Source organism: Nerophis lumbriciformis, linkage group LG38 (assembly GCF_033978685.3).
Source record: "Nerophis lumbriciformis linkage group LG38, RoL_Nlum_v2.1, whole genome shotgun sequence".
Lineage (NCBI taxonomy): Eukaryota > Metazoa > Chordata > Actinopteri > Syngnathiformes > Syngnathidae > Nerophis > Nerophis lumbriciformis.
The window spans coordinates 6745751-6771611 of NC_084585.2; the positions used below are offsets into that span (position 1 = coordinate 6745751).

Genomic DNA, 25861 nt, shown 5'->3' on the forward strand with positions numbered 1-25861 from the left:
CCTAGCCCTAACCCTCACCAACTCTTTATCTGTATGCCTAACCCTAACCCTAATCCTAATCCTAACCCTAATCCTAACCCTAACCCTAACCCCAACTCCAACCCTAACCCTAACTCCAACCCCAATCCTAACCCTAACCCTAACCCTTACTCCAACCCTAACCCTAACCCTAACCCCACCCTAACCCTAACCAACCCTTTTTCTTTATGCCTAACCCTAACCCTAACCCCAACCCCAACTCCTACCCTAACCCCAACCCCAACCCTAACCCCAATCCTAACCCTAACCCTAACCCCAACCCTAACTCCAACCCTAACCCTAACCCCAACCCTAACCCTAACCAACTGTTTTTCTTTATGCCTAACCCTAACCCCAACCACAACCTCAACCCTAACTCCAACCCCAACCCTAACTCCAACCCGAACCCTAACCCCAATCCTAACCCCAACCCCAACCCCAAACCTTACCCTAACCCTAACCCTAACCCTAACCCCAACCCTAACCCTAACCCCAACCCTTATATGTTCCCCTAGTGTCCAAATAACTGTGAGTCTTTGTTACTTAGAATATGTTCCCCATACTAAAGTTTTATCGTCTATTACAACTGAGTACCGCTGCGGCCCAAACGGACCACAGCTAAGAAACAGACATATTTTTGGCCGGCCCTCCAGGGGGCGTTAGGAAATACTATCCATCCATCCATCCATCCATCTTCTTTCGCTTATCCGAGGTCGGTTCGCGGGGAAGCCCTAGCCCTAACCCTCACCAACTCTTTATCTGTATGCCTAACCCTAACCCTAATCCTAATCCTAACCCTAATCCTAACCCTAACCCTAACCCCAACTCCAACCCTAACCCTAACTCCAACCCCAATCCTAACCCTAACCCTAACCCTTACTCCAACCCTAACCCTAACCCTATCCCCACCCTAACCCTAACCAACTCTTTTTCTTTATGCCTAACCCTAACCCTAACCCCAACCCCAACTCCTACCCTAACCCCAACCCCAACCCTAACCCCAATCCTAACCCTAACCCTAACCCCAACCCTAACTCCAACCCTAACCCTAACCCCAACCCTAACCCTAACCAACTGTTTTTCTTTATGCCTAACCCTAACCCCAACCACAACCTCAACCCTAACTCCAACCCCAACCCTAACTCCAACCCGAACCCTAACCCCAATCCTAACCCCAACCCCAACCCCAAACCTTACCCTAACCCTAACCCTAACCCCAACCCTAACCCTAACCCTAACCCCAACCCTTATATGTTCCCCTAGTGTCCAAATAACTGTGAGTCTTTGTTACTTAGAATATGTTCCCCATACTAAAGTTTTATCGTCTATTACAACTGAGTACCGCTGCGGCCCAAACGGACCACAGCTAAGAAACAGACATATTTTTGGCCGGCCCTCCAGGGGGCGTTAGGAAATACTATCCATCCATCCATCCATCCATCTTCTTCCGCTTATCTGAGGTCGGTTCGCGGGGAAGCCCAGGATTTCCTCTCCCCAGCCACTTTGTCCAGCTCTTCCCGGGGGTTCCCAGGCCAGCCGGGAGACATAATCTTCCCCGTGGCCTCCTACCGGTTGGACGTGCCCTAAACACCTCCCTACGGAGGCGTTCGGGTGGCATCCTGACCAGATGCCCGGACCACCTCATCTGGCTCCTCTCCATGTGGAGGAGCAGTGGCTTTACTTTGAGCTCCTCCCGGATGGCAGAGCTTCTCACCCTATCTCTAAGGGAGAGCCCCGCCATTTCGGCCGCTTGTACCCGTGATCCTGTCCTTTCGGTCATAACCCAAAGCTCATGACCATAGGTGAGGATGGGAACGTAGATCGACCCGGTAAATTGAGAGCTTTGCCTTCCGGCTCAGCTCCTTCTTCACCACAACGGATCGATACAGCCTCTGTATTACTGAAGACTGTCGATCTCACCATCCACTCTTCCCTCACTCGTGAACAAGACTTGAACTCCTTCACTAATTAAACTATATTAAAAAGGTGTGTCCAGCGGTCATCAGATGGCGGTGGGACGTATCAAAACCTAAACTCGTATTATGATTCAGATCTAAGGATATGTTTTGTTTACAACTATTAAGAGGCTCAGTATTTGTCATCTTGTGCGTGGAAAGTTGGACATCTTTATCAGTGTGTGAGACACAAGACGTTTATCATTGGCAGATTCTTCAAACTGAAGCCTCTTTGATTGAGAAACAACAACACATTCCATTTCAGCGGAGTCATCCATCAAATCTAAAAAGGTGTTATCGGCAAACACCAAGCACCAAACAAAAAAAAACAGAAGACAACTCTTTCCAAGGATTTGTTTGGACTCACCGCTGTCTTCTGGCACTGGATGGATGAGCTGTTGAAGCGCAGGGCGGGGACGCTGAGGGTCTCCCCCTGGACGTGGAACACACACTCGTAGTTCCTCTGGCCTGATTGGGGCTGGGGCAGGTTCTTGGCAGCTAAGGTGATGGGCTTGGTCACGCCCACCGGGATGAAGATCTGTGTGGACGGCAGGATCTGCGGGCAGTCCTGAACAGAAGAGACGACAGACATGGATCAACACTTCAGTTCAGTTTCAGTTTCAGTTTATTTAGAACGTGCATAAATACAATGTAGTGCATCACACAATTCCAGTTGTTACACCACAGCACGTCCGAAAGGGAGTAGGAAGAAGCAGAGCTTATTTAATCCTACCCCTTTTCATACCTGAGCAATTTTATCCAATTTCCTTGTTCTCTGTAACAGAACAGTGAACAATAAATAATAAATAAATAATATAAGATAGTAAGCATAGATATATTAAAAACTTAAATAATCTTTGTCTCAGTAAAAAAAGGGTTCAAGATGTTGATCATAATTATTGTTTTGTGTACTTTGTGAACACTTGTAGTTTGAACAGTCTCTTAAACTGAATCAATCAATCAATGTTTACTTATATAGCCCTAAATCACGAGTGTCTCAAAAGGCTGCACAAGCCACAACGACATCCTCGGCTCAGAGCCCACATCATGGCAAGACAAAACTCAACCCAATGGGATGACAATGAGAACCCTTGGAGGGGACCGTAGATCGACCGGTAAATTGAGAGCTTTGCCTTCCGGCTCAGCTCCTTCTTCACCACAACGGATCGATACAGCGTCCGCATTGCTGAAGACGCCGCACCGATCCGCCTGTCGATCTCACGATCCACTCTTCCCTCACTCGTGAACGAGACTCCGAGGTACTTGAACTCATCCACTTGGGGCAGGGTCTCCTCCCCAACCCGGAGATGGCACTCCACCCTTTTCCGGGCGAGAACCATGGACTCGGACTTGGAGGTGCTGATTCTCATCCCAGTCGCTTCACACTCGGCTGCGAACCGATCCAGTGAGAGCTGAAGATCCTGGCCAGATGAAGCCATCAGGACCACATCATCTGCAAAAAGGAGAGACCTAATTCTGCAGCCACCAAACCGGATCCCCTCAACGCCTTGACTGTGCCTAGAAATTTTGTCCATAAAAGTTATGAACAGAATGGGTGACAAAGGGCATCCTTGGCGGAGTCCAACCCTCACTGGAAACGTGTCCGACTTACTGTGGGCAATGCGGACCAAGCTCTGACACTGATCATACAGGGAGCGGACCGCCACAATCAGACAGTCCGAAACCCCATACTCTCTGAGCACTTCCCACAGGACTTCCTGAGGGACACGGTCGAATGCCTTCTCCAAGTCTACAAAACACATGTAGACTGGTTGGGCAAACTCCCATGCACCCTCAAGGACCCTGCCGAGAGTATAGAGCTGGTCCACAGTTCCACGACCAGGACGAAAACCACACTATTCCTCCTGAATCCGGGGTTCGACTATCCGGCGTAGCCTCCTCTCTTTTTGTCAAACCATCTTTTTAATTTGTTCATTTCTTCTGATATTATTTGTATTATCTTCTGTGTCTTCTCTCCTGAACAAAAAGCTGTTGTATTATCCGCAAATAATACTAACTTTTTCGTCCTGGTCGTGGAACTGTGGACCAGCTCTATACTCTCGGCAGGGTTCTTGAGGGTGCATGGGAGTTTGCCCAACCAGTCTACATGTGTTTTGTGGACTTGGAGAAGACATTCGACCGTGTCCCTCGGGAAGTCCTGTGGGGAGTGCTCAGAGAGTACGGGGTATCGGACTGTCTGATTGTGGCAGTCCGCTCCCTGTATGATCAGTGCCAGAGCTTGGTCCGCATTGCCGGTAGTAAGTTGGACACGTTTCCAGTGAGGGTTGGACTCCGCCAAGGCTGCCCTTTGTCACCGATTCTGTTCATAACTTTTATAGACAGAATTCTAGGCGCAGTCAAGGCGTTGAGGGGATCTGGTTTGGTGGCTGCAGGATTAGGTCTCTGCTTTTTGCAGATATTGTGGTCCTGATGGCTTCATCTGGCCAGGATCTTCAGCTCTCACTGGATCGGTTCGCAGCCGAGTGTGAAGCGACTGGGATGAGAATCAGCACCTCCAAGTCCGAGTCCATGGTTCTCGCCCGGAAAAGGGTGGAGTGCCATCTCCGGGTTGGGGAGGAGATCTTGCCCCAAGTGGAGGAGTTCAAGTACCTCGGAGTCTTGTTCACGAGTGAGGGAAGAGTGGATCGTGAGATCGACAGGCGGATCGGTGCGGCGTCTTCAGTAATGCGGACGCTGTATCGATCCGTTGTGGTGAAGAAGGAGCTGAGCCCGAAGGCAAAGCTCTCAATTTACCGGTCGATCTACGTTCCCATCCTCACCTATGGTCATGAGCTTTGGGTTATGACCGAAAGGACAAGATCACGGGTACAAGCGGCCCGAAATGAGTTTCCTCCGCCTGGTGGCGGGGCTCTCCCTTAGAGATAGGGTGAGAAGCTCTGTCATCCGGGAGGGGCTCAAAGTAAAGCCGCTGCTCCTCCACATTTAGAGGAGCCAGATGAGGTGGTTCGGGCATCTGGTCACGATGCCACCCGAACGCCTCCCGAGGGAGGTGTTTAGGGCATGTCCGACCGGTAGGAGGCCGCGGGGAAGACCCAGGACACGTTGGGAAGACTATGTCTCCCGGCTGGCCTGGGAACGCCTCGGGGTCCCACAGGAAGAGCTGGACGAAGTGGCTAAAGTACGCCACAAGATAGTTTTAGCTCTGTGGAAGGGTGTCCGCCTCAAGAACATGCAGAGGGATGAAGTCAGAACACAAAGCAGATATCAGAAAATGACATCAGTTGCTTACTCAACTCTCCTGCTGGCCTTGAACTCCATTCCGATGTTTTTCAAACAAAGTTCAACATCATCTTTCCAATAAAATCCCTCCCATCACACATTCTCCAATCATCATCATTCAGTCTTCTTTAGATATTCTCTCGCGTCTTTACATCTCATCTTTGCATCCGTGTTTTACGTTGATTGAAAACACACGCTGAACGCCGTGTGAAGACGCACTTGGGAGGCAGATGTGTGCGTGCGCTTGGAAGGAATGAAGTCACCGCAGTGTTAATTCAACCATTTGGCAGAGGAGCACATTGAGATGGAGTAAGAAATGAGGGCTGGATGACAAATCTTATACAAGACGAGGTAAAGAGAGGCTGAAGTGAATCCACCCTGCACTTTAGAGCGAGGGAGTCCGAACTACAATTTGACCCGCGGGACGTCATGACTTCAACCAAACATCACGTCGGACTGCTTTCAAATTAATCTTGAATACCAGGCAGTGAAAATGATCCATATTTGGTGCCATCTTGTGGACAATAAACCAGATCAATGCAGCTGAGAGAGGCTCCAGCACCCAGGGCCGGCCCGTGGCATAGGCCGTATAGGCAAATGCTAAGGTCGCCGTCCATCAGGGGGCGCCACGCCAGTGCCACAAATGTTGGAGAAAAAAAAAAAGTTGGTACTATTATTTCTAAATACAAAAAATAATCCCTCGTTAATTAAAATGCAAAGTAAAGCCTATATAATAGAAATATTATTTGTTACATTACTCCCCCCCCCCTCCCACGGTGCACCCCCTCCCTTCCCGTATCATGACTCTTTTTGGACGTCACCACATCAAAAAATCAACACAAGATGTCAAAACGGCCAAAACTGTCAGGTGCCCAGGGAAGAAAAAAGAGAAAAGAAGAGGAGGAGAAACGAGAAAAAGACAAAAGGTAGCAGGTAGGTAACGTTAGCCTACATGAAATGATTTGTCTGTTACAGAATGTGATAGTAACCTGGCTTTTTAGCATTAAGCTAATGTTACATGATTCGGCAATTGCTAATCAATAAATAGCTAGTTCTGTTTTAACGTCGGGTTAATTGTGGAGGGGGCTAAATTGTTATGGAAAATAATAATGTAACGTTAGGTAATTACAGTACTCCCACCTTACATTCCTCAGGGACATTTGTATTAGATCTTTTAAGCAGGTGTTTTTTGTTTACATTGTTATTGCCTTCTGGTTAGCTAATGTTTGCCCTGCAGGTAATAGTCACTTTTCCACCCCTTTATATATTAGGTATAGTTGTAAGCCTAGTTGTTAAAGTGCACATCATTAATGTTAATTAAGCAATATGTATGTAAAAAATATTGTATTTCATATATTCATTTTTTATTTTTTGCATTCATTTATTTATTCATATTTTTTTTATCTTGTTAACTATTCTGATTGTTAATTTGCTTTCTTTAAGTAAAAAAAAGGTCAAAGACAAAGCTATTCGGTTTCTTGTGAGTATATACACTTCACTGCCGATGTGGGGGGGGCGCCACCTAAAATCTTGCCTAGGGCGCCAGATTGGTTAGGGCCGGGCCTGCCAGCACCGCCCGCGACCCCATCAAACAGTGTTTTTCAACCTTTTTGAGGCAAGGCACATTTATTCATTGAAAAAATACTGGGGCAAACCACCAGCAGAAACGTTAAAAAATTAAACTCTAATAGGTTTTTTTTTAAATTTTTTTAGTTTGTTGTTTTCTGTGTGTAGTGCTTTAGTTCCTGTCTTGCACTGTTATTGTGGTGGCCTGACCTGCTTTGTATTGGCAATCAAGACTATTTCAGTTGTGCGGACACTATCCTTCTTTGTGGGAACATTGTTGATTGTCATGTCATGTACGGGACACACACTGTAAGTCTTTGCTGTTGTCCAGCATTCTGTTTTTGTTTACTTTGTAGCCAGTTCAGTTTCACTTACGTTTTGCATAGCCATCCCTATGCTTCAGTGCCTTTTCCTAGCGGGATTTGCCTTTTGTTCATTTTTGTTTTAAGCATTCCATACCTTTTTACCTGCATTACGTCTCCCGCTGTGCTCTGCATATTGGGATCACGACAAACCGTCCTTGACGCGTTCCAACTTCCACAAATCAATTAACTAACTGCTGCCACCTACTGGAGTACTACATGGTTACCCTGCCAAGCTCTATACGGCACAGACACTAGAACACGGCACATTATTTGCAGATTATAATTATTGATTTGCAAAAAATATTTTTTTCACCAATTAGGTGAAGTTGCATAATTTCCCACGGCACACCAGACAATATCTCATGGCACACTAGTAGTGTCATGTCTGTGTAATCATGTTTTGTTTTAAGTCATGTTTTGTTTAGTTTCTGGCTTTTCACTCCCTTGTCTTGTTTGCATGATTACCCATTAGTTTCACCTGTTCCACGTTTGGACTCATTGTGCACTCTTGTTTGCCACCATAGCAACCATTAGTTTTCAACTCTCAAGACTTGGTCCTGGATGTTTGCTTTTCCGGGATGCAACGGAAAGTTGGCACGGGCGAGACGGGAATGAAGGTACATGATTTATTTAAAGACTATAAATACAAAAAAAGGATCAAACAAAAAGCGCGCACAGTGGCGGAGAATAAACTATGAAACCAAAAGACTATAGCAAAAAAGTACACATGAAAAGCACGCACAGTGGCGGAGAACAAACTATGAAAAACAAAAAGACTATAAACATGGAACAAAAACTTACTTGGCTTGGACAAAAATAGTTGCATGAAGAATGGACATGGAAAGAATGGACAGAGCATAAATGTGGTGAGGTCGTCAGGACGAACAACAGAAAATGAATGAACTTAAATACTACGGACATGATTAGTGAAAGCAGGTGCGTGACTCAAAACGTGAAACAGGTGCGTGACGTGACAGGTGAAAACTAATGGTTGCTATGGTGACAAACAAGAGTGCACAATGAGTCCAAATGTGGAACAGGTGAAACTAATGGGTAATCATGCAAACAAGACAAGGGAGTGAAAAGCCAGAAACTAAACAAAACATGACTTAAAAACAAAACATGATTACACAGACATGACAAGTAGTTGAAAAACACTGCCATAAGGGACAAGCGGTAGAAAATGGATGGATGGATCCTTGACTGTACTTGAAATAATAGCGCAGCATTTACTTATATGACACAATCCAAGCAACCTTTCCTAGTCATGGTGGAAACAAAATCAAAAAATGACTACAACTAACATGAACACACAACCGGCTCACTGAACATTGTAGATATTACGAAAAAAGCCATAACAATTTCACTGACCTACTCAGTGGCCTAGTGGTTAGAGTGTCCGTCCTGAGATGGGTAGGTTGTGAGTTCAAACCCCGGTCGAGTCATACCAAAGACTACAAAAATGGGATCCATCACCTCCCTACTTGGCACTTCGCATCAAGGGCTGGAATTGGGGGGTTAAATCACCAAAAATGATTCCACATACTCAGTGGCCTAGTGGTTAGAGTGTCCGCCCTGAGATGGGTAGGTTGTGAGTTAAAACCCCGGTCGAGTCATACCAAAGACTATAAAAATGGGACCCATCACCTCCCTACTTGGCACTTCGCATCAAGGGTTGGAATTGGGGGGTTAAATCACCAAACATGATTCCACATACTCAGTGGCCTAGTGGTTAGAGTGTCTGCCCTGAGATGGGTAGGTTGTGAGTTAAAACCCCGGTCGAGTCATACCAAAGACTACAAAAATGGGATCCATCACCTCCCTACTTGGCACTTCGCATCAAGGGTTGGAATTGGGGGGTTAAATCACCAAATATGATTCCACATACTCAGTGGCCTAGTGGTTAGAGTGTCCACCCTGAGATGGGTAGGTTGTGAGTTCAAACCCCGGTCGAGTCATACCAAAGACTATAAAAATGGGACTTATTACCTCCCTACTTGGCACTTCGCATCAAAGGGTTGGAATTGGGGGGTTAAATCACCAAATATGATTCCACATACTCAGTGGCCTAGTGGTTAGAGTGTCCGCCCTGAGGTGGGTAGGTTGTGAGTTAAAACCCCGGTCGAGTCATACCAAAGACTACAAAAATGGGATCCATCACCTCCCTACTTGGCACTTCGCATCAAAGGTTGGAATTGGGGGTTAAATCAACAAAAATGATTCCAGGGCGCGGCCACCGCTGCTGCTCACTGCTCCCCTCACCTCCCAGGGGGTGATCAAGGGTGATGGGTCAAAAGCAGAGAATAATTTCGCCACACCTAGTGTGTGTGTGACAATCATTGGTATTTTAACTTTAACTTAATACCAGGCAGTCAAAATGATCCATATTTGGTGCCATCTTGTGGACAATGTGAATAAATCAGATCAATGGGTGCTAGGCTCCAGCACCCCCCGCTACCCCGTAAGGGACAAGCGGTAGAAAATGGATGGATGGATGCATGGACCCTTGACTGTTCTTAAAATGATAGCGCACCATTTACTTATATGACACAATCCAAACAACCTTCCCTAGTCATGGTGGAAAAATAAATACAAAAATGACTACAACTAACATGAACACACAACCGGCTCACTGAACATTGAAGATATTATGAAAAATGCCATAACAATTTCACTGACCTACTCAGTGGCCTAGTGGTTAGAGTGTCCGCCCTGAGATGGGTAGGTTGTGAGTTCAAACCCCGGTCGAGTCATACCAAAAACTATAAAAATGGGACCCATCACCTCCCTACTTGGCACTTCGCATCAAGGGTTGGAATTGGGGGGTTAAATCACCAAATATGATTCCAGAGCCACTGCTGCTGCTCACTGCTCCCCTCACTTCTCAGGGGGTGATCAAGGGTGATGGGTCAAATGCAGAGAATAATTTCGCCACACCTAGTGTGTGTGTGACAATCATTGGTATTTTAACTTTAACTTAATACCAGGCAGTCAAAATGATCCATATTTGGTGCCATCTTGTGGACAATGTGAATAAATCAGATCAATGGGTGCAGCTGAGATAGGCTCCAGCACCCCCCGCTACCACGTAAGGGACAAGCGGTAGAAAATGGATGGGTGGATGCATGGACCCTTGACTGTTCATAAAATGATAGCGCAATATATGACACTATCCAAACAACCTTCCCTAGTCATGGTGCAAAAAATTTATTTTTCCCAGGCGGTATAGTACCGTTTTCAATTCAAGGTACTTTAATAGTACCGGTATGCCGTACATCCCTAATCTAAAGCATGTAAATCTACGCAGTAGAGTTGCACGTCCAAGACAATAGAGAAGAGATGCAAACAATAAGCATGGAGTGTACAATATTGACTAAGCACATCACAGCTGGGCTCCTTGTCAGTCAATCTTCCTCCTCTTTTACTCTGAGCGGTTGTACATGGACGGCTACAGCTCATCCCTCGGGCCAGAACACAATGCCGGGGTGTGTTCATTACCCTGCTTAAGCCAGACCGTGTGTGTCAGATTACACAGCAGCACATGCACAACATGATAATGACCATACAACACTGCTTGCATCATTTCTGGGAGGGAGGGGGAGAAAATGTCTTCTGATGGAGGCAGCGAGGCGGGAAAGTGGCTGGAAAAAAGGAGGACGTATGGAGAAAAAAAAAACATATGGAAGAAAAAGAGTAAGAATGTTTAGTCAGTTGTTATTACGGGGAAGGAAAAGGATACATGGAGAAACAATTGGGGAAATAACTTTAAGGAGGGAGGTATCTTTTTTCATCATTTGTCTTTAGACCGCTCATGTCCAAGTCTAATCCTCCTCCATTAACTGCCTGGAGACAGAGCTACACTGCAAAAAAACAGTGTTCAAAAACAAGAAAAAAAATAGAAAAAATAGGGGTATTTTATTTGAACTAAGTAAAAAAATATACAACATAAAGTAGCAAGAAACACATCAATAATGAATAAAGCAAAACATGTTCTAGACAAAAAAATCACTTCATATTCTCTACTGCTCACTAGTGTTACATATCTGAGTTACTGTGTAGAAATGTGGGGAAATAATGACAAAAGTACACTTCATTCATTAACGGTGTTACAAAAAAGATCCGTTAGAATAATACATCATGTTGGATATAGAGAACACACAAATCCTTTATTTATTGAATCAAAGATACTGAAATTCTACGAAAACAAACAGCAAAAATGATACACAAAGCAAACTATAACCTGCTACCCAAGAATATACAACAATTCTTCTCAAAAAAAGAGGAGAAATATAATCTTAGGGAGAAATGTAATTTAAAACATTTGTATGCACGTACAACACTTAAGACCTTCAGTATATCAGTATGTGGAATTAAATGATGGAATGGATTAAGCCAGCGTTTCTCAAAGTGTGGGGCGCGCCCCACTGGTGGGGAATAGAGAGATGACAGGTGGGGCGCGAGGAACGGGAGGAAATTTCACTTTACATTTTTTTTTAATTATTATTATATTCTTAGATTTTTTTTTTTACTATGCTTTCATTTTCTATACACACTGTAAATCACTTTGTGATTCTGTCTGTGAAATCCGCTATATAAATAAATGGAAATTACCGGTACTTATTTTTACTGTAGGCTTTAAATTTCTTGGTAGGAGCGAAAGTTTGACAGGCATAGCAACAGTAACTAATGGGGGCGGGGCTAAGCGGAACAAACTTTTGCGCGGATGGGTAGCAGGCTAATGTGTGGACCACAATTACACAAATATATACATTTGTGACTCGCACCTAAAAGGTCGTCGAGCCAGAGCCAGCGCCTGCAGAGAAACAAAAATGTGACGGGCACACACTGTGTCATTCACCGGGAAGCACTCGCGTCAAGGCAGCTCAGCCCCGAACTCAATGAGGTTTTAACAGATGTTGTGAGCGCGGTAAATTTGATCAAAACACGACCACTGAAAGCGCGACTGTTCTCTGCACTGTGTGAGGGAATGGGAGCTGATCATACAGCCGTGCTGTTTCACAGTGAAGCAAAGCGGCTCTCCCGGGGAAAAGTGCTGTCACTTGCCCTGTCTTGCCAAATGCATAGCTCCTCCTTTTTTTTTGCAAAGATTGCAAAGTGGCACTTTTATTTTATTTATTATTGAACTTGATGCAAGTTATTTGATTTATTATTGAACGTGATGCAAGTTATAACACTTTTTTTGATTTATTATTGAACTTGATGCAAGTTATAACACTTTTGTTTTATTTATTGAACTTGATGCAAGTTATAACACTTTTTTTGATTTATTATTGAACTTGATGCAAGTTATTTGATTTATTATTGAACTTGATGCAAGTTATAACACTTTTATTTGATTTATTATTGAACTTGATGCAAGGTATAACACTTTTTTTGATTTATTATTGAACGTGATGCAAGTTATAACACTTTTTTTGATTTATTATTGAACTTGATGCAAGTTATAACACTTTTGTTTGATTTATTATTGAACTTGATGCGAGTTATAACACTTTTTTTGATTTATTATTGAACTTGATGCTAGTTATAAATAACACTTATTTGATTTATTATTGAACTTGATGCAAGTTATAACACTTTTTTTTATTTATTATTGAACGTGATGCAAGTTATAACACTTTTTTTTATTTATTATTGAACTTGATGCAAGTTATAACACTTTTTTTTATTTTTTATTATTGAACGTGATGCAAGTTATAACACTTTTGTTTTATTTATTATTGAACTTGATGGAAGTTATTTTATTTATTATTGAACTTGATGCAAGTTATACCACAGCTGCACAGTTATTTTATTTATTATTGAACTTGATGTTATTTTATGTTATTGAGTTTGAATGTATACAACTTGATGTTCAATACATTTGAAAATGTTATAGCTTGGCATTAGCGCTCTGTTGGGGCGATGGGGGCAGGTGGGGCTTGAAAACTCCCCCTTGTCCAAAGTGGGGGATGACAAAAAAAGTTTGAGAACCACTGGATTAAGCAAAGCAATCAAACAATGTACTAGAAGAAAATTTGGCTTGTCAAGACTTTCCAGAACAAGTCAAATTAGCTAACTTCAATGAACCCAAAAATAGCTTAAAATAAGTATATTCTCACTAATAACAAGTGCACTTTTCTTGGTAGAAAAAAAAAAAGAGACCTTTTTGCTCAATATGTTGAAAAATATTCTTAAAGGGGAACATTATCACCAGACCTATGTAAGCGTCAATATATACCTTGATGTTGCAGAAAAAAGACCATATATTTTTTTAACCGATTTCCCAACTCTAAATGGGTGAATTTTGGCGAATTAAACGCCTTTCTATTATTCGCTCTCGGAGCGATGACGTCACAACGTGGCGTCACATCGGGAAGCAATCCGCCATTTTCTCAAACACCGAGTCAAATCAGCTCTGTTATTTTCCGTTTTTTTCGACTGTTTTCCGTACCTTGGAGACATCATGCCTCGTCGGTGTGTTGTCGGAGGGTGTAACAACACGAACAGGGACGGATTCAAGTTGCACCAGTGGCCCAAAGATGCCAAAGTGGCAAGAAATTGGACGTTTGTTCCGCACACTTTACCGACGAAAGCTATGCTACGACAGAGATGGCAAGAATGTGTGGATATCCTGCGACACTCAAAGCAGATGCATTTCCAACCATAAAGTCAAAGAAATCTGCCGCCAGACCCCCATTGAATCTGCCGGAGTGTGTGAGCAATTCAGGGACAAAGGACCTCGGTAGCACGGCAAGCAATGGCGGCAGTTTGTTCCCTCAGACGAGCGAGCTAAACCCCCTATCGACCCTAGCTTCCCTGGCCTGCTGACATCAATTCCAAAACTGGACTGATCAGCTTTCAGGAAAAGATAGCGGATGAGGGTATGTCTACAGAATATATTAATTGATGAAAATTGGGCACTCTCAAAGTGCATGTTGTTGCCAAATGTATTTCATATGCTGTAAACCTAGTTCATAGTTGTTAGTTTCCTTTAATGCCAAACAAACACATACCAATCGTTGGTTAGAAGGCGATCGCCGAATTCGTCCTCGCTTTCTCCCGTGTCGCTGGCTGTCGTGTCGGTTTCGCTTGCATACGGTTCAAACCGATATGGCTCAATAGCTTCAGTTTCTTCTTCAATTTCGTTTTCGCTACCTGCCTCCACACTACAACCATCCGTTTCAATACATGCGTAATCTGTTGAATCGCTTAAGCCGCTGAAATCCGAGTCTGAATCCGAGCTAATGTCGCTATAGCTTGCTGTTCTATGCGCCATGTTTGTTTGTGTTGGCATCACTATGTGACGTCACAGGAAAATGGACGGGTGTATATAACGATGGTTAAAATCGGGCACTTTGAAGCTTTTTTTAGGGATATTGCGTGATGGGTAAAATTTTGAAAAAAAACTTCAAAAAATATAATAAGCCACTGGGAACGGATTTTTAATGGTTTTAACCCTTCTGAAATTGTGATAATGTTCCTGTCATGTCTGTGTAATCATGTTTTGTTTTAGTCATGTTTTTAGTTATTGGACTTAGTTTCTGACTTTTCACTCCCTTGTCTTGTTTCCATGATTACCCATTAGTTTCACCTGTTCCACGTTTGGACTCATTGTGCACTCTTGTTTGTCACCATAGCAACCCATTAGTTTTCACCTGTCACGTCACGCACCTGTTTCACGTTTTGAGTCACGCACCTGTTTTCGTTAATCATGTCTGTAGTATTTAAGTTCAGTGTTTTCAGTTTGTCTTTCTGGTGACATCCCCATATTTATGCTTCTGCACACTCTCCACACCCTTATGATCCTTGCTGCTCTTTTTTCATGCCGGTTCCATGCCAAGTACGTTTTTGTTTATTAAGCCACAGTCAGTGTTTTTTGTTGTTCATAGTTTTTGCCTTTGTGCAAGTATTTGTTTTCAAACCTCTTTAATATGCCTAACCTAAGTAGACAGCAGATAATACATGAGTCAACGCCAGTTTCCGTAGTGTAGTGGTTATCACGTTCGCCTCACACGCGAAAGGTCCCGGGTTCAAATCCCGGACGAGCCCCCAATTTGTTGCGTTTTGGACCAGTTGTTCCTCCCAGGGAATTCAAGTCACAATTCGCTCCCAAGTTCTTTCCGACACTTAAAGCTGAGTTGAAAAAAACACCAGAGACAGAATAGGTATTTTGTTGTATATTCTCAAAGCTTTGCCAATATACATTTTTATTGAGACCAGTCTCACCATAGAACATTCTCTTGCGCCTCCCCAAAATGGTCTGTCTTCCCAACGCCAAAAACCTCTCTTTCCTTCCCCCTCCCTAGCCATAACAAAATGCTAGTCACAACACATTCCAAAGAACTCAAGGGCAACACACACAGTATACTTGCTGACAGAGCATCAAGAGAAGAAATGGAAGAAGTACAACTTAAATTCGGATATATGTAAATATCTGCCTCCGACAATAGCCAAGTCGTTTTCTCCGCCACTGTGCGCGCTTTTCGTTTGTACTTTTTTGTAGTTATATTGTTTTAATAAATCATGTATTCACCTTCACGCCACATCTGGTCCAATTCACTTGCACCTCGGGAGAACAAACCAAGCCATAGTCCAAGTCTTGACAGTTCCCCTTTAAATGAAGTAAATGCTAGTGCCATTATCTTGACATAATGATATGCGCTCGGCATTACATTTCTTGAAACCAGCAAGCTTATACTAAAAACTAATTTATTGTTCTTAATGGAAAGGCAACAAGGCAAGTGCTTGTTACTCTCGGGGTCTTGTAGCTGCTCAGGCAAATCATATTGTCTAAATATGCATTTTTCCATGGATAACATGACATCATCGCGTCAAGTGCGTGCTCTTTCAGTCAATTAATGCACATATATACAGCCCGGCCCCCGGCCAAAAAATTTTTAATTGTAATTTTGAAGAATTTATCTGAATGTGCATGAACTGTTTATTGAACTGGAGTTCCACAATCAAATCAAATCAAATCAAATCAACTTTATTTATAAAGCACATTTAAAATTTACCACAGGGGTAGCCAAAGTGCTGTACAATGAACAGGTTAAAAGATAAAACGAGTACCGAGCAAACACAACACAACACAAACAGAACACGATAAAAAATAAATAATTAAAATAGAATTAATAAAAACATAAAAACATAAAAACAGGATCACAGCAGGTGTATTATGGGGCGCCATTGCAGGATGGATATCACTCAGTGTTAAAAGCCATGGAATAAAAGTATGTTTTTAAGAGAGATTTAAAAACAGGAAGAGAGGAGGCTTGTCTAACACTCAGAGGTAGGTCGTTCCAGAGCTTGGGAGCAGCAACGGCGAAAGCTCTGTCACCTCTAAGCTTCAGCCTTGTGTCAGGGACCGTCAACAGCAGCTGATCGGCTGATCTTAAGGATCGGGTGGGGCAGTAAGGCTGAAGGAGGTCGGAGAGATAGGTTGGCGCGAGGTTGTTTAGACATTTAAAAACAAATAAAAGGAGTTTAAAATGTATTCGGTAACGCACAGTGAGCCAGTGAAGGGACGCTAAAATAGGGGTGATGTGCTCACGTCTGCGGGTCTGTGTTAGCAGACGAGCAGCAGAGTTCTGCACGAGCTGCAGGCGGGCGAGGGAGGCCTGGCTAATGCCAACATACAGGGCATTACAATAATCAAGACGAGTCGAGATAAAGGCGTGGATTAATTTCTCAAGATCATGTCTTGATAGAAGCGGTTTCACTTTCGCTATTTGGCGTAATTGATAAAAGCTTTTTTGAACGACGCTGCTGATTTGTTTTTCGAATTTAAAATCTGAGTCAAACTTTACCCCCAGGTTTGTGACACAGTCGCTGAGATACGGGGTCAGAGTGCCGAGGTCAACGTTGGGGGAGGGAGAGCGACTTGGACCGAACAACATAACTTCTGTTTTGTCTTCATTTAGGCTCAGGAAGTTAGCTGAAAGCCAGACTTTGATGTCGTGCAGGCAGTCAATAAGATGTTGAACCGTGTTATTTTGTGCCATGGGAAAATAAATCTGGCAATCATCGGCGTAAAAATGAAATGCAATACTGTACTTCCTAAAAATAGAACCAAGGGGGAGAAGGTAAAGCGCAAATAAAATTGGGGCAAGGATTGAGCCCTGGGGGACCCCATGTGGTAAAGGAGCTGTGGACGACATAAAACTGTCTACTTTTACACAAAAACTCCTGTCGGTTAGGTACGACCGGAACCAGTTGAGGGCGGCGCCCTTAATGCCCACACAGTTCTCAAGACGAGTGATTAAGGTGGCGTGGTCGACGGTGTCGAACGCAGCAGACAGATCTAAAAGCACCAGGACAACATATTTACCAGAATCAGTGGACAGGAGGATATCGTTAAAAACTTTTAGAAGCGCTGACTCTGTGCTGTGGAGGGCTTTAAAACCGGACTGGAACAGCTCAGTGATACCATTATCCTCTAAGAAGGGCAACAACTGACTGTAGACAACCTTCTCTAATATTTTGGAAATGTATGGAAGATTAGAGATAGGTCTGAAGTTAGAGAGGAGAGAGGGGTCGAGGCTGGGTTTTTTAAGTAGTTGTCGTACCACTGCATGTTTAAACTCTACTGGAACTATTCCAGAAGAGAGGCTACTATTGATAATGTTAAGGACACTTGATCCAATAGTAGCAAGTACCTCCTTAAACAGGCGAGGTGGGAGGGCATCTGCAGGAGAACCAGAGGGCTTCATATGACTAACTGTGTCACTTAAAAAAGAAAAGGACACCGGCTCAAACTGATGGAAAACTGATGGATAAATAAAACCCGGGGAGTGCTTTAGGATAGAATTTGGACCAGAGTGACATCCAAACCTCTCCAGGTTGCCTCAGTAAGCTTGTTTGCCTCCAAGGTAGTGCTGGCATGGACATTCACACTTCATAGTAGACATATGACAACATCTTCTCACAAATCAGGAGCAGAACTCTTAGTTCCATCCAATCCTCCTTCAGTTTGCCAAAAACATTTTGTGCGACGTGCTTCCAAGTTTGTGGGAAGAGCCTGGGGAAGACCCCTTTTTCTGTTCCAGCATGGTACGCTCGGATACGTTTGACGTGGAAGAACCTGCACGGAACTGTGACCTCAACCCACACCATAGACCTCTTTGGGATGAACTAAAACAGACAATGTGACCCCTGACCTAATAAACGCTTCATCGGCAATATCATAACAAAACGGCAGATAATATAGCCATTTTGGGGTCCTTTTAGGTTCAAACAACCTACTCGGTGGTCTAGTGGTTAGAGTGTCCGCCCTGAGTTGGGTAGGTTGTGAGTTCAAACCCCGGCCGAGTCATACCAAAGACTATAAAAATGGGACCCATTACCTTCCTGCTTGGCACTCAGCATCAAGGGTTGGAATTGGGGGTTAAATCACCAAAAAATGATTCCCGGGCGCGGCACTGCTGCTGCCCACTGCTCCCCTCACCTCCCAGGGGGTGAACAACGGGATGGGTCAAATGCAGAGGACAAATTTCACCACACCTAGTGTGTGTGTGTGACAATCATTGGTACTTTAACTTTAAGCACATCATAATAATACAGTATGTTGAAGCACGGTACGTCTGACTATGGTAGCTTTAATGCTCCGAAACAACTTGGCTAAGAAAACAAATACTTGCACAAAGGCAGAAACTATGAACAACAAAAAAAACACTGACTGTGGCATTAAATAAACAAAAACTTACTTGGCTTGGACAAAAGTAGCAGTATGAAGGATGGACATGAAAACAAGTGTCAGGAATGTACAGAGCATAAATGTGAGATGTCGCCATAACGACAAACTGAAAACAATGAACTTAAATACTATCGACATGATTAGTGAAAGCAGGCGCGTGACTCAAAACGTGAAACAGGTGCGTGACGTGACAGGTGAAAACTACCGTATTTTCCGCACCATAAGCCGCCCTGGGTTATAAGCCGCGCCTTCAATGAACGGCATATTTCAAAACTTTGTCCACCTATAAGCCGCCCCGTGTTATAAGCCGCATCTAACTGCGCTAAAGGAATGTCAAAAAAACAGTCAGATAGGTCAGTCAAACTTTAATAATATATTAAAAACCAGCGTGATGTGGGCGCGCATGGAGTCGTATATTAACATGGACGGAGCTGCGTGAAAAAAGCCACCCGGCCTCTTCGCGTAAACTTCCCTTAACCACTCGCTCATCTTTTCTTCATCCATCCATCCCTTCGAGTTAGCTTTTATGATGACGCCGGTTGGAAAGGTCTCTTTTGGCAAGGTCTTCCTTTTGAATATCACCATGGGTGGAAGTTTCTGGCCATTAGCATGGCAAGCTAGAACCACAGTGAAGGATGACTTCTCATTCCCTGTGGTGCGAATATTCACCGTACGTGCTCCCGTTGTATCCACAGTGCGGTTCACAGGAATATCAAAAGTCAGTGGAACCTCGTCCATGTTGATAATGTTCTCTGGCCGGATCTTTTTTTCAGCTATCTTGTTTTTACAATATGCACGGAAAGTAGCCAGCTTTTCTTGAAAGTCTTTAGGCAGTTGCTGTGAAATAGTAGTCCGTGTGCGGATGGAGAGATTGCGTCTTTTCATGAACCGGAAACCTGTCGCTTAGTAGGAGCCATTTTGTGGTCTTTACAGATGTAAACACACAAAGGAAATGAAACGTAATATCCGCGCGCTTCTTCTTCTTCTACGCGGGCGGGTGGTTGCTTACAGTAGAAGAAGAAGCGCTTCCTGTTCTATGGGGGCGGGTGCTTACCTTGGCGGTTGCTTGCGTAGAAGAAGAAGCACTTCCTCTTCTACGGGGAAAAAAGATGGCGGCTGTTTACCGTAGTTGCGAGACCGAAACTTTATGAAAATGAATCTTAATATTAATCCATATATAAAGCGCACCGGGTTATAAGCCGCACTGTCAGCTTTTGAGTAAATTTGTGGTTTTTAGGTGCGGCTAATAGTGCGGAAAATACGGTAATGGTTGCTATGGTGACAAAACAAAACACAAGTGCACAAAAAGTCCAAAAACAAAACCGAACATGACTAAAACAAAACATGATCACACAGACATGACAATAATACAGTATGTTGAAGCACGGTACGTCTGACTATGGTAGCTGTAATGCTCCGACAAACCATCAAGCATAGCTTCATAGCTTACCAAAGTCGTACTAAAAGATTTTGACAGATTTTTGAGCGCAATGTAAAATATTCTATGTTTTTAATAATGTTTTTGGTCTTGCTTGCTTACAGGTCCTTGCTAGTATCATTTATTGAACAGGAGTCTCTTATGTGTGACTGCCATCTACTGGTCACACCACGTACACATTAAAATCGAGTCAAAATTGGGAAGCACGACCGGAATTATTTCGTACATGAGGCGCACTATCGAGTTTTGAGAAAATGAAACAATTTTAGGTGACCCTTATAGTCCTAAGAATACGGTAATTGAGTGTTTTTTTTGTGTATGCTGCGATGAGGTGGCGACTTGTCCAGGGTGTACCCCGCCTTCCGCCCGATTGTAGCTGAGATAGGCTCCAGCGCCCCCCGCGACCCCAAAAGGGAATAAGCGGTAGAAAATGGATGGATGGATGGATGTTGAAATAGGGCTGCACAAGTTTCTCCATAAATTCTTATTTTTTTTCTCCACATTAAAAGACGTGGTGTGCCAAATAAAGTCATGTGGCGGGACTTTTAAATTACATGGCAGGCCAGATAAAATGACCTTGCAGACCAGATAACATTAAAGCTGCAAGCAGCGTTGTTTGGGCCCGCGTATTTGGCAGGTGCTAGTCCTAAGTGTCCCAATACTTTTGTCTACTTGTAGTCTGAAGTGTCCCAAGACTTTTGTCTAGTGTACCTACCTTGTCTGCATTGTGTGGGCACGTTGGTGCTTCCTGCTTTTAAGCAGCCATCTTAAAAAAAACAGCAGTGCAGCAGCATCAGCGCAGCGGGTCTTTGAAGGGTCATAAAATCAAAACCGGAGCAGTTATAAAAATAAGCGCTTCTGTTGTTGTAATCACAAGGGTTCGATCTCTCTCCTGTGTTAGTTTGAAGGCGAAACGACAAACGCGCTCAGAGGAGTTCGTTTTTGAAGGAAGGTGACCGGTTTTTACAAGAAAAATTGTTTTGAAGGGGGAATAGCAAACTTCCTGTTGATTTTTGCTGGGGGTTGTCAATTTATGAAATGTAGGTCTAAGTGAGACCTACGGAGAGGTTTTTGTTTCATGTCTCTCCGACCTTCCCAGTGGGAGTTACAGGCAGTTTTGTCAGATTTTTAATCCGAGGAGCAGTTTTTTGTGCGTTTTATTAAAAAATTGCTGTAGAGCACAATTTTTAGATTTGGGGTTAGGTTTTTTCATTAGATAACAGTTTTAGCCAGTCCTGATGTGCGTGTTCAGTTCAGTGAGTTTTGAAGCATCTTATAACACGACAAACGCGCTCAGAGGAGATAATGTTTGAAAAAGGTGACCGGTTTTTACAAAACTTTTGTTTTGAAGGGGGAATTGCAAACTTCCTGTTGATTTTTGCTGGGGGTTGTCAATATATGAAATGTAGGTCTAAGTAAGACCTACATAGAGGTTTTTGTTTCATGTCTCTATGACATGCCTACTGGAAGTTACAGGCAGTTTTGTCTGAGTTTTCTTCCTAGGAGCAGTTGTGTCTGTGTTTTCTTCTTAGGGGGCGCTAGAGCGCAATTTTGAGTTTTGGGGTTGGTTTTTTTTACTAGATCGCAATTTTTGCCAGTCCTGATGTGTGTGTTTTGGTGAGTTTTGAAGCATGTTAAGGGGGTCAAATTACAGCTCAAAGATGCAAAAGTGACTGTTTTTAGTACTTTTTTGTCTTGAAGGGGGAATTGCCAACCTCCTGTTGATTTTAGCCCGAGAATGTACCATTATGAAAGTTAGGTCTGAGTCAGACCTACATAGAGGATTTTGTTTCATGTCTTTCCGACCTTCCTAGTGGGAGTTACAGGCAGTCTAGTTTTTTTTTTTTTTTTCAAGGGGGCGCTAGAGCGCAATTTTGATTTTTGCAGTTTGGTTTTTTTATTAAAAGACAATTTTCGCAGGTCCTGATGTGTGGGTCAAATATGGTGAGTTTTGAAGCATGTTAAGTGGGTCAAATTAGTGCTCGAAGAGGCGGCGGAAGAATAATAAAGACTAAAGAATAAAACCTTACAATAACAATAGGTCCTTATGTCCCATTGCATAAGGACTCCCTTTGGGAGTCCTTTTGCAATGGGCCATTGCGGGCCCTAATAATTGGCGGACCACATTAAATTACCTGGCGGGCCGCTATAAATGACATGGAGGGCCACATAAAATAATGTAGCAAAGTACATTAAATGACCTGTTAGACCACATACAATAATTGGGGGACCACATCAAATGACATGGCAGGCCACATAAAAAACGATGTGGCGGGCCCCCGGGCCCTGAGTGTGACACAATGAGGACTGCATATATATATATATATATACGTCTGCAGGAGGAAGATCAAAGTCACGCTGGAACAGCATATAAATAAATAAACGTGCTTGGCATAGCTTGACGAGATCTAAATGAATAAAGTCCAAAAAACACTGAGCATATGTAATGAGGCCGCTTGTCTCCTCTTTTTTTTTTTTTTTTTTTTTTTTTTTAATCCCCCTCAAGCTCCCCCGACCCTCCCATCCATAATGAATGATGTGCTTGTGTGATGTGGGGGACTATAGATGGAGAAATAACACAGTAAATAATGACGGGATGGTCACAGAGGATGCTGGGAAAAGCAGGTCGCGTGTCTGACACGCTTGTGTTGACTGATCAGTTGTCACCCCCCCCCCACACACACAAAGAACTAAACACCAAGGTCTTGCAGAGCAAATCAAAGAAAGAGACGCCTGCACCCCCGTGACTAAACACAGAGTCTTATATATTATTAATAGCACGTCATTATCCATGGCAAAAGTACCTGAACGAGCATGCAAAACCACAAGAAGAGGTTGCAACGACTCGTGTGAGCGACTCACAGGGACAAATAAATAGCACATGATGATCTTTGACTGCTTTTCTGTAGGGACTAGGGTTGTGTGGTATACCGGTACTAATAAGGTACCATGATATTCATTCATTAAAAACCGATACTAATAAGGTACCGTGATATTCATTCATTAAAAACGGTACTATACTGCTGCAGAAAAATACCGCCATTTTTTAAATTTTTTAATTTTTTATTTTTTTTCCCAGAAGGGAATGCTTGCCGTCAGGAGCATGCTAGGCAACAGTCTGGACTTAAAAGAGGAAAATTGGAGGATAAAGTTGAAGTTATGAACACTGTTTAGCTCTTGCTCTTGTCAGCCGTCAGCCAGCTAGCGGCTAAATATTCATACGCAGTCGGAAGTGTTTAAGCTACTTCTAAATGACTAATCCCCGCCTCTACGGCCTTGCAAGTACTATTATCACTGGAGGACGAGTAATGCTTCACTACACACCATAGGACGATACAATAGCTCACTGCAAACATCAAGCTAGCGCTCCAGAATGTAAACACATGGGTGGATCTACACATGGACTGTACTATATATATATATATATATATATATATATATATATATATATATATATATATATATATATATATATAGTATAGGGAACCTGCGAAACAGGCTTGTAGGGATGATATAGCCTCTTGTGTTTTTATTCCTGACCTAATATATATATATATATATATATATATATATATATATATATATATATATATATATATATATATATATATATATATATATATATATATATATTAGGGCTGCAACTAACGATTAATTTGATAATCGATTAATCTGTCGATTATGACTTCGATTAATCGATTAATAATCGGATAAAATAGACAAACTACATTTCTATCCTTTCCAGTATTTTATTGGGGAAAAACAACAGCATACTGGCACCATACTTATTTTGATTATTGTTTCTCAGCTGTTTGTAAATGTTGCAGTTTATAAATAAAGGTTTATAAAAAAAAAAAAAAAAAAAAAAAAAATTAAACAAATTGCCTCTGCGCATAGCATAGATCCAACGAATCGATGACTAAATTAATCGCCAACTATTTTTATAATCTCTGCAGATTTTCCGAGCCCTGGTCAGGCAGCGGCTTTTTTGCGATCTCCTGGATAGGAGGAAGAGGAGTCCTGATGATCTTATCCGACGTCCTCACTATTTATTTATATTATATATATATATATATATATATATATATATATATATATATATATATATACACATACATATATATATATATACATACATATATATATATATATTCGGGCTGCAACTAACGATTAATTTGATAATCGATTACTCTGTCGATTATGATTTCGATTAATCGATTGATAATCGGATACAATAGACAAACTACATTTCTATCCTTTCCAGTATTTTAATGAAGAAAAAAAACAGCATACTGGCACCATACTTATTTTGATTAATGTTTCTCAGCTGTTTGTAAATGTTGCAGTTTATAAATAAAGGTTATATAAAAAAATAAACAATTGCCTCTACGCATGCACATAGCATAGATCCAATGAATTGATGACTAAATTAATCGCCAACTATTTTTATAATCTCTGCAGATTTTCCGAGCCCTGGTCAGGCAGCGGCTTTTTTGCGATCTCCTGGATAGGAGGAAGAGGAGTCCTGATGATCTTATCCGCCGTCCTCACTACCGTATATATATATATATATATATATATATATATATATATTAGGGCTGCAAATAACGATTAATTTGATAATCGATTACTCTGTCGATTATGACTTCGATTAATCGATTGATAATCGGATAAAAGAGACAAACTACATTTCTATCCTTTCCAGTATTTTATTGAAGAAAAAAACAGCATACTGGCACCATACTTATTTTGATTATTGTTTCTCAGCTGTTTGTAAATGTTGCAGTTTATAAATAAAGGTTTATAACAAAATAAAAAATTAAAAAATTAAAAAAAAATTCCTCTGCGCATGCGCATAGCATAGATCCAACGAATCAATGACTAAATTAATCGCCAACTATTTTTTTAGTCTCTGCAGATTTTCCGAGCCCTGGTCAGGCAGCGGCTTTTTTGCGATCTCCTGGATAGGAAGAAGAGGAGTCCTGATGATCTTATCCGCCGTCCTCACTATTTATTTAATTATATATATATATATATATATATATATATATATATATATATATATATATATATATATATATATATATATATATATATATTAGGGCTGCAACTAACGATTAATTTGATAATCGATTACTCTGTCGATTATGACTTCGATTAATCGATTGATAATCGGATAAAAGAGACAAACTACATTTCTATCCTTTCCAGTATTTTATTGAAGAAAAAAACAGCATACTGGCACCATACTTATTTTGATTATTGTTTCTCAGCTGTTTGTAAATGTTGCAGTTTATAAATAAAGGTTTATAACAAAATAAAAAATTAAAAAATTAAAAAAAAATTCCTCTGCGCATGCGCATAGCATAGATCCAACGAATCAATGACTAAATTAATCGCCAACTATTTTTTTAGTCTCTGCAGATTTTCCGAGCCCTGGTCAGGCAGCGCCTTTTTTGTGATCTCCTGGATAGGAAGAAGAGGAGTCCTGATGATCTTATCCGCCGTCCTCACTATTTATTTATATATATATATATATATATATATATATATATATATATATATATATATATATATATAT

The 25861-nt window shown here is 42.1% G+C and overlaps 1 protein-coding gene across 2 annotated transcripts in view; it reads right to left on the minus strand.

Annotated features, from left to right (window-relative positions):
• The window catches only part of LOC133578320 (plexin-A1-like), a 578589-nt gene that overhangs the window by 194371 nt on the left and 358357 nt on the right, over window positions 1-25861 (minus strand). For both annotated transcript variants that reach the window (XM_061932661.1, XM_061932660.1), the window contains exon 10: window positions 2341-2541. In XM_061932661.1, the coding sequence (XP_061788645.1) occupies window positions 2341-2541 (201 nt within the window). The remainder of the gene's footprint in view (window positions 1-2340; window positions 2542-25861) is intronic.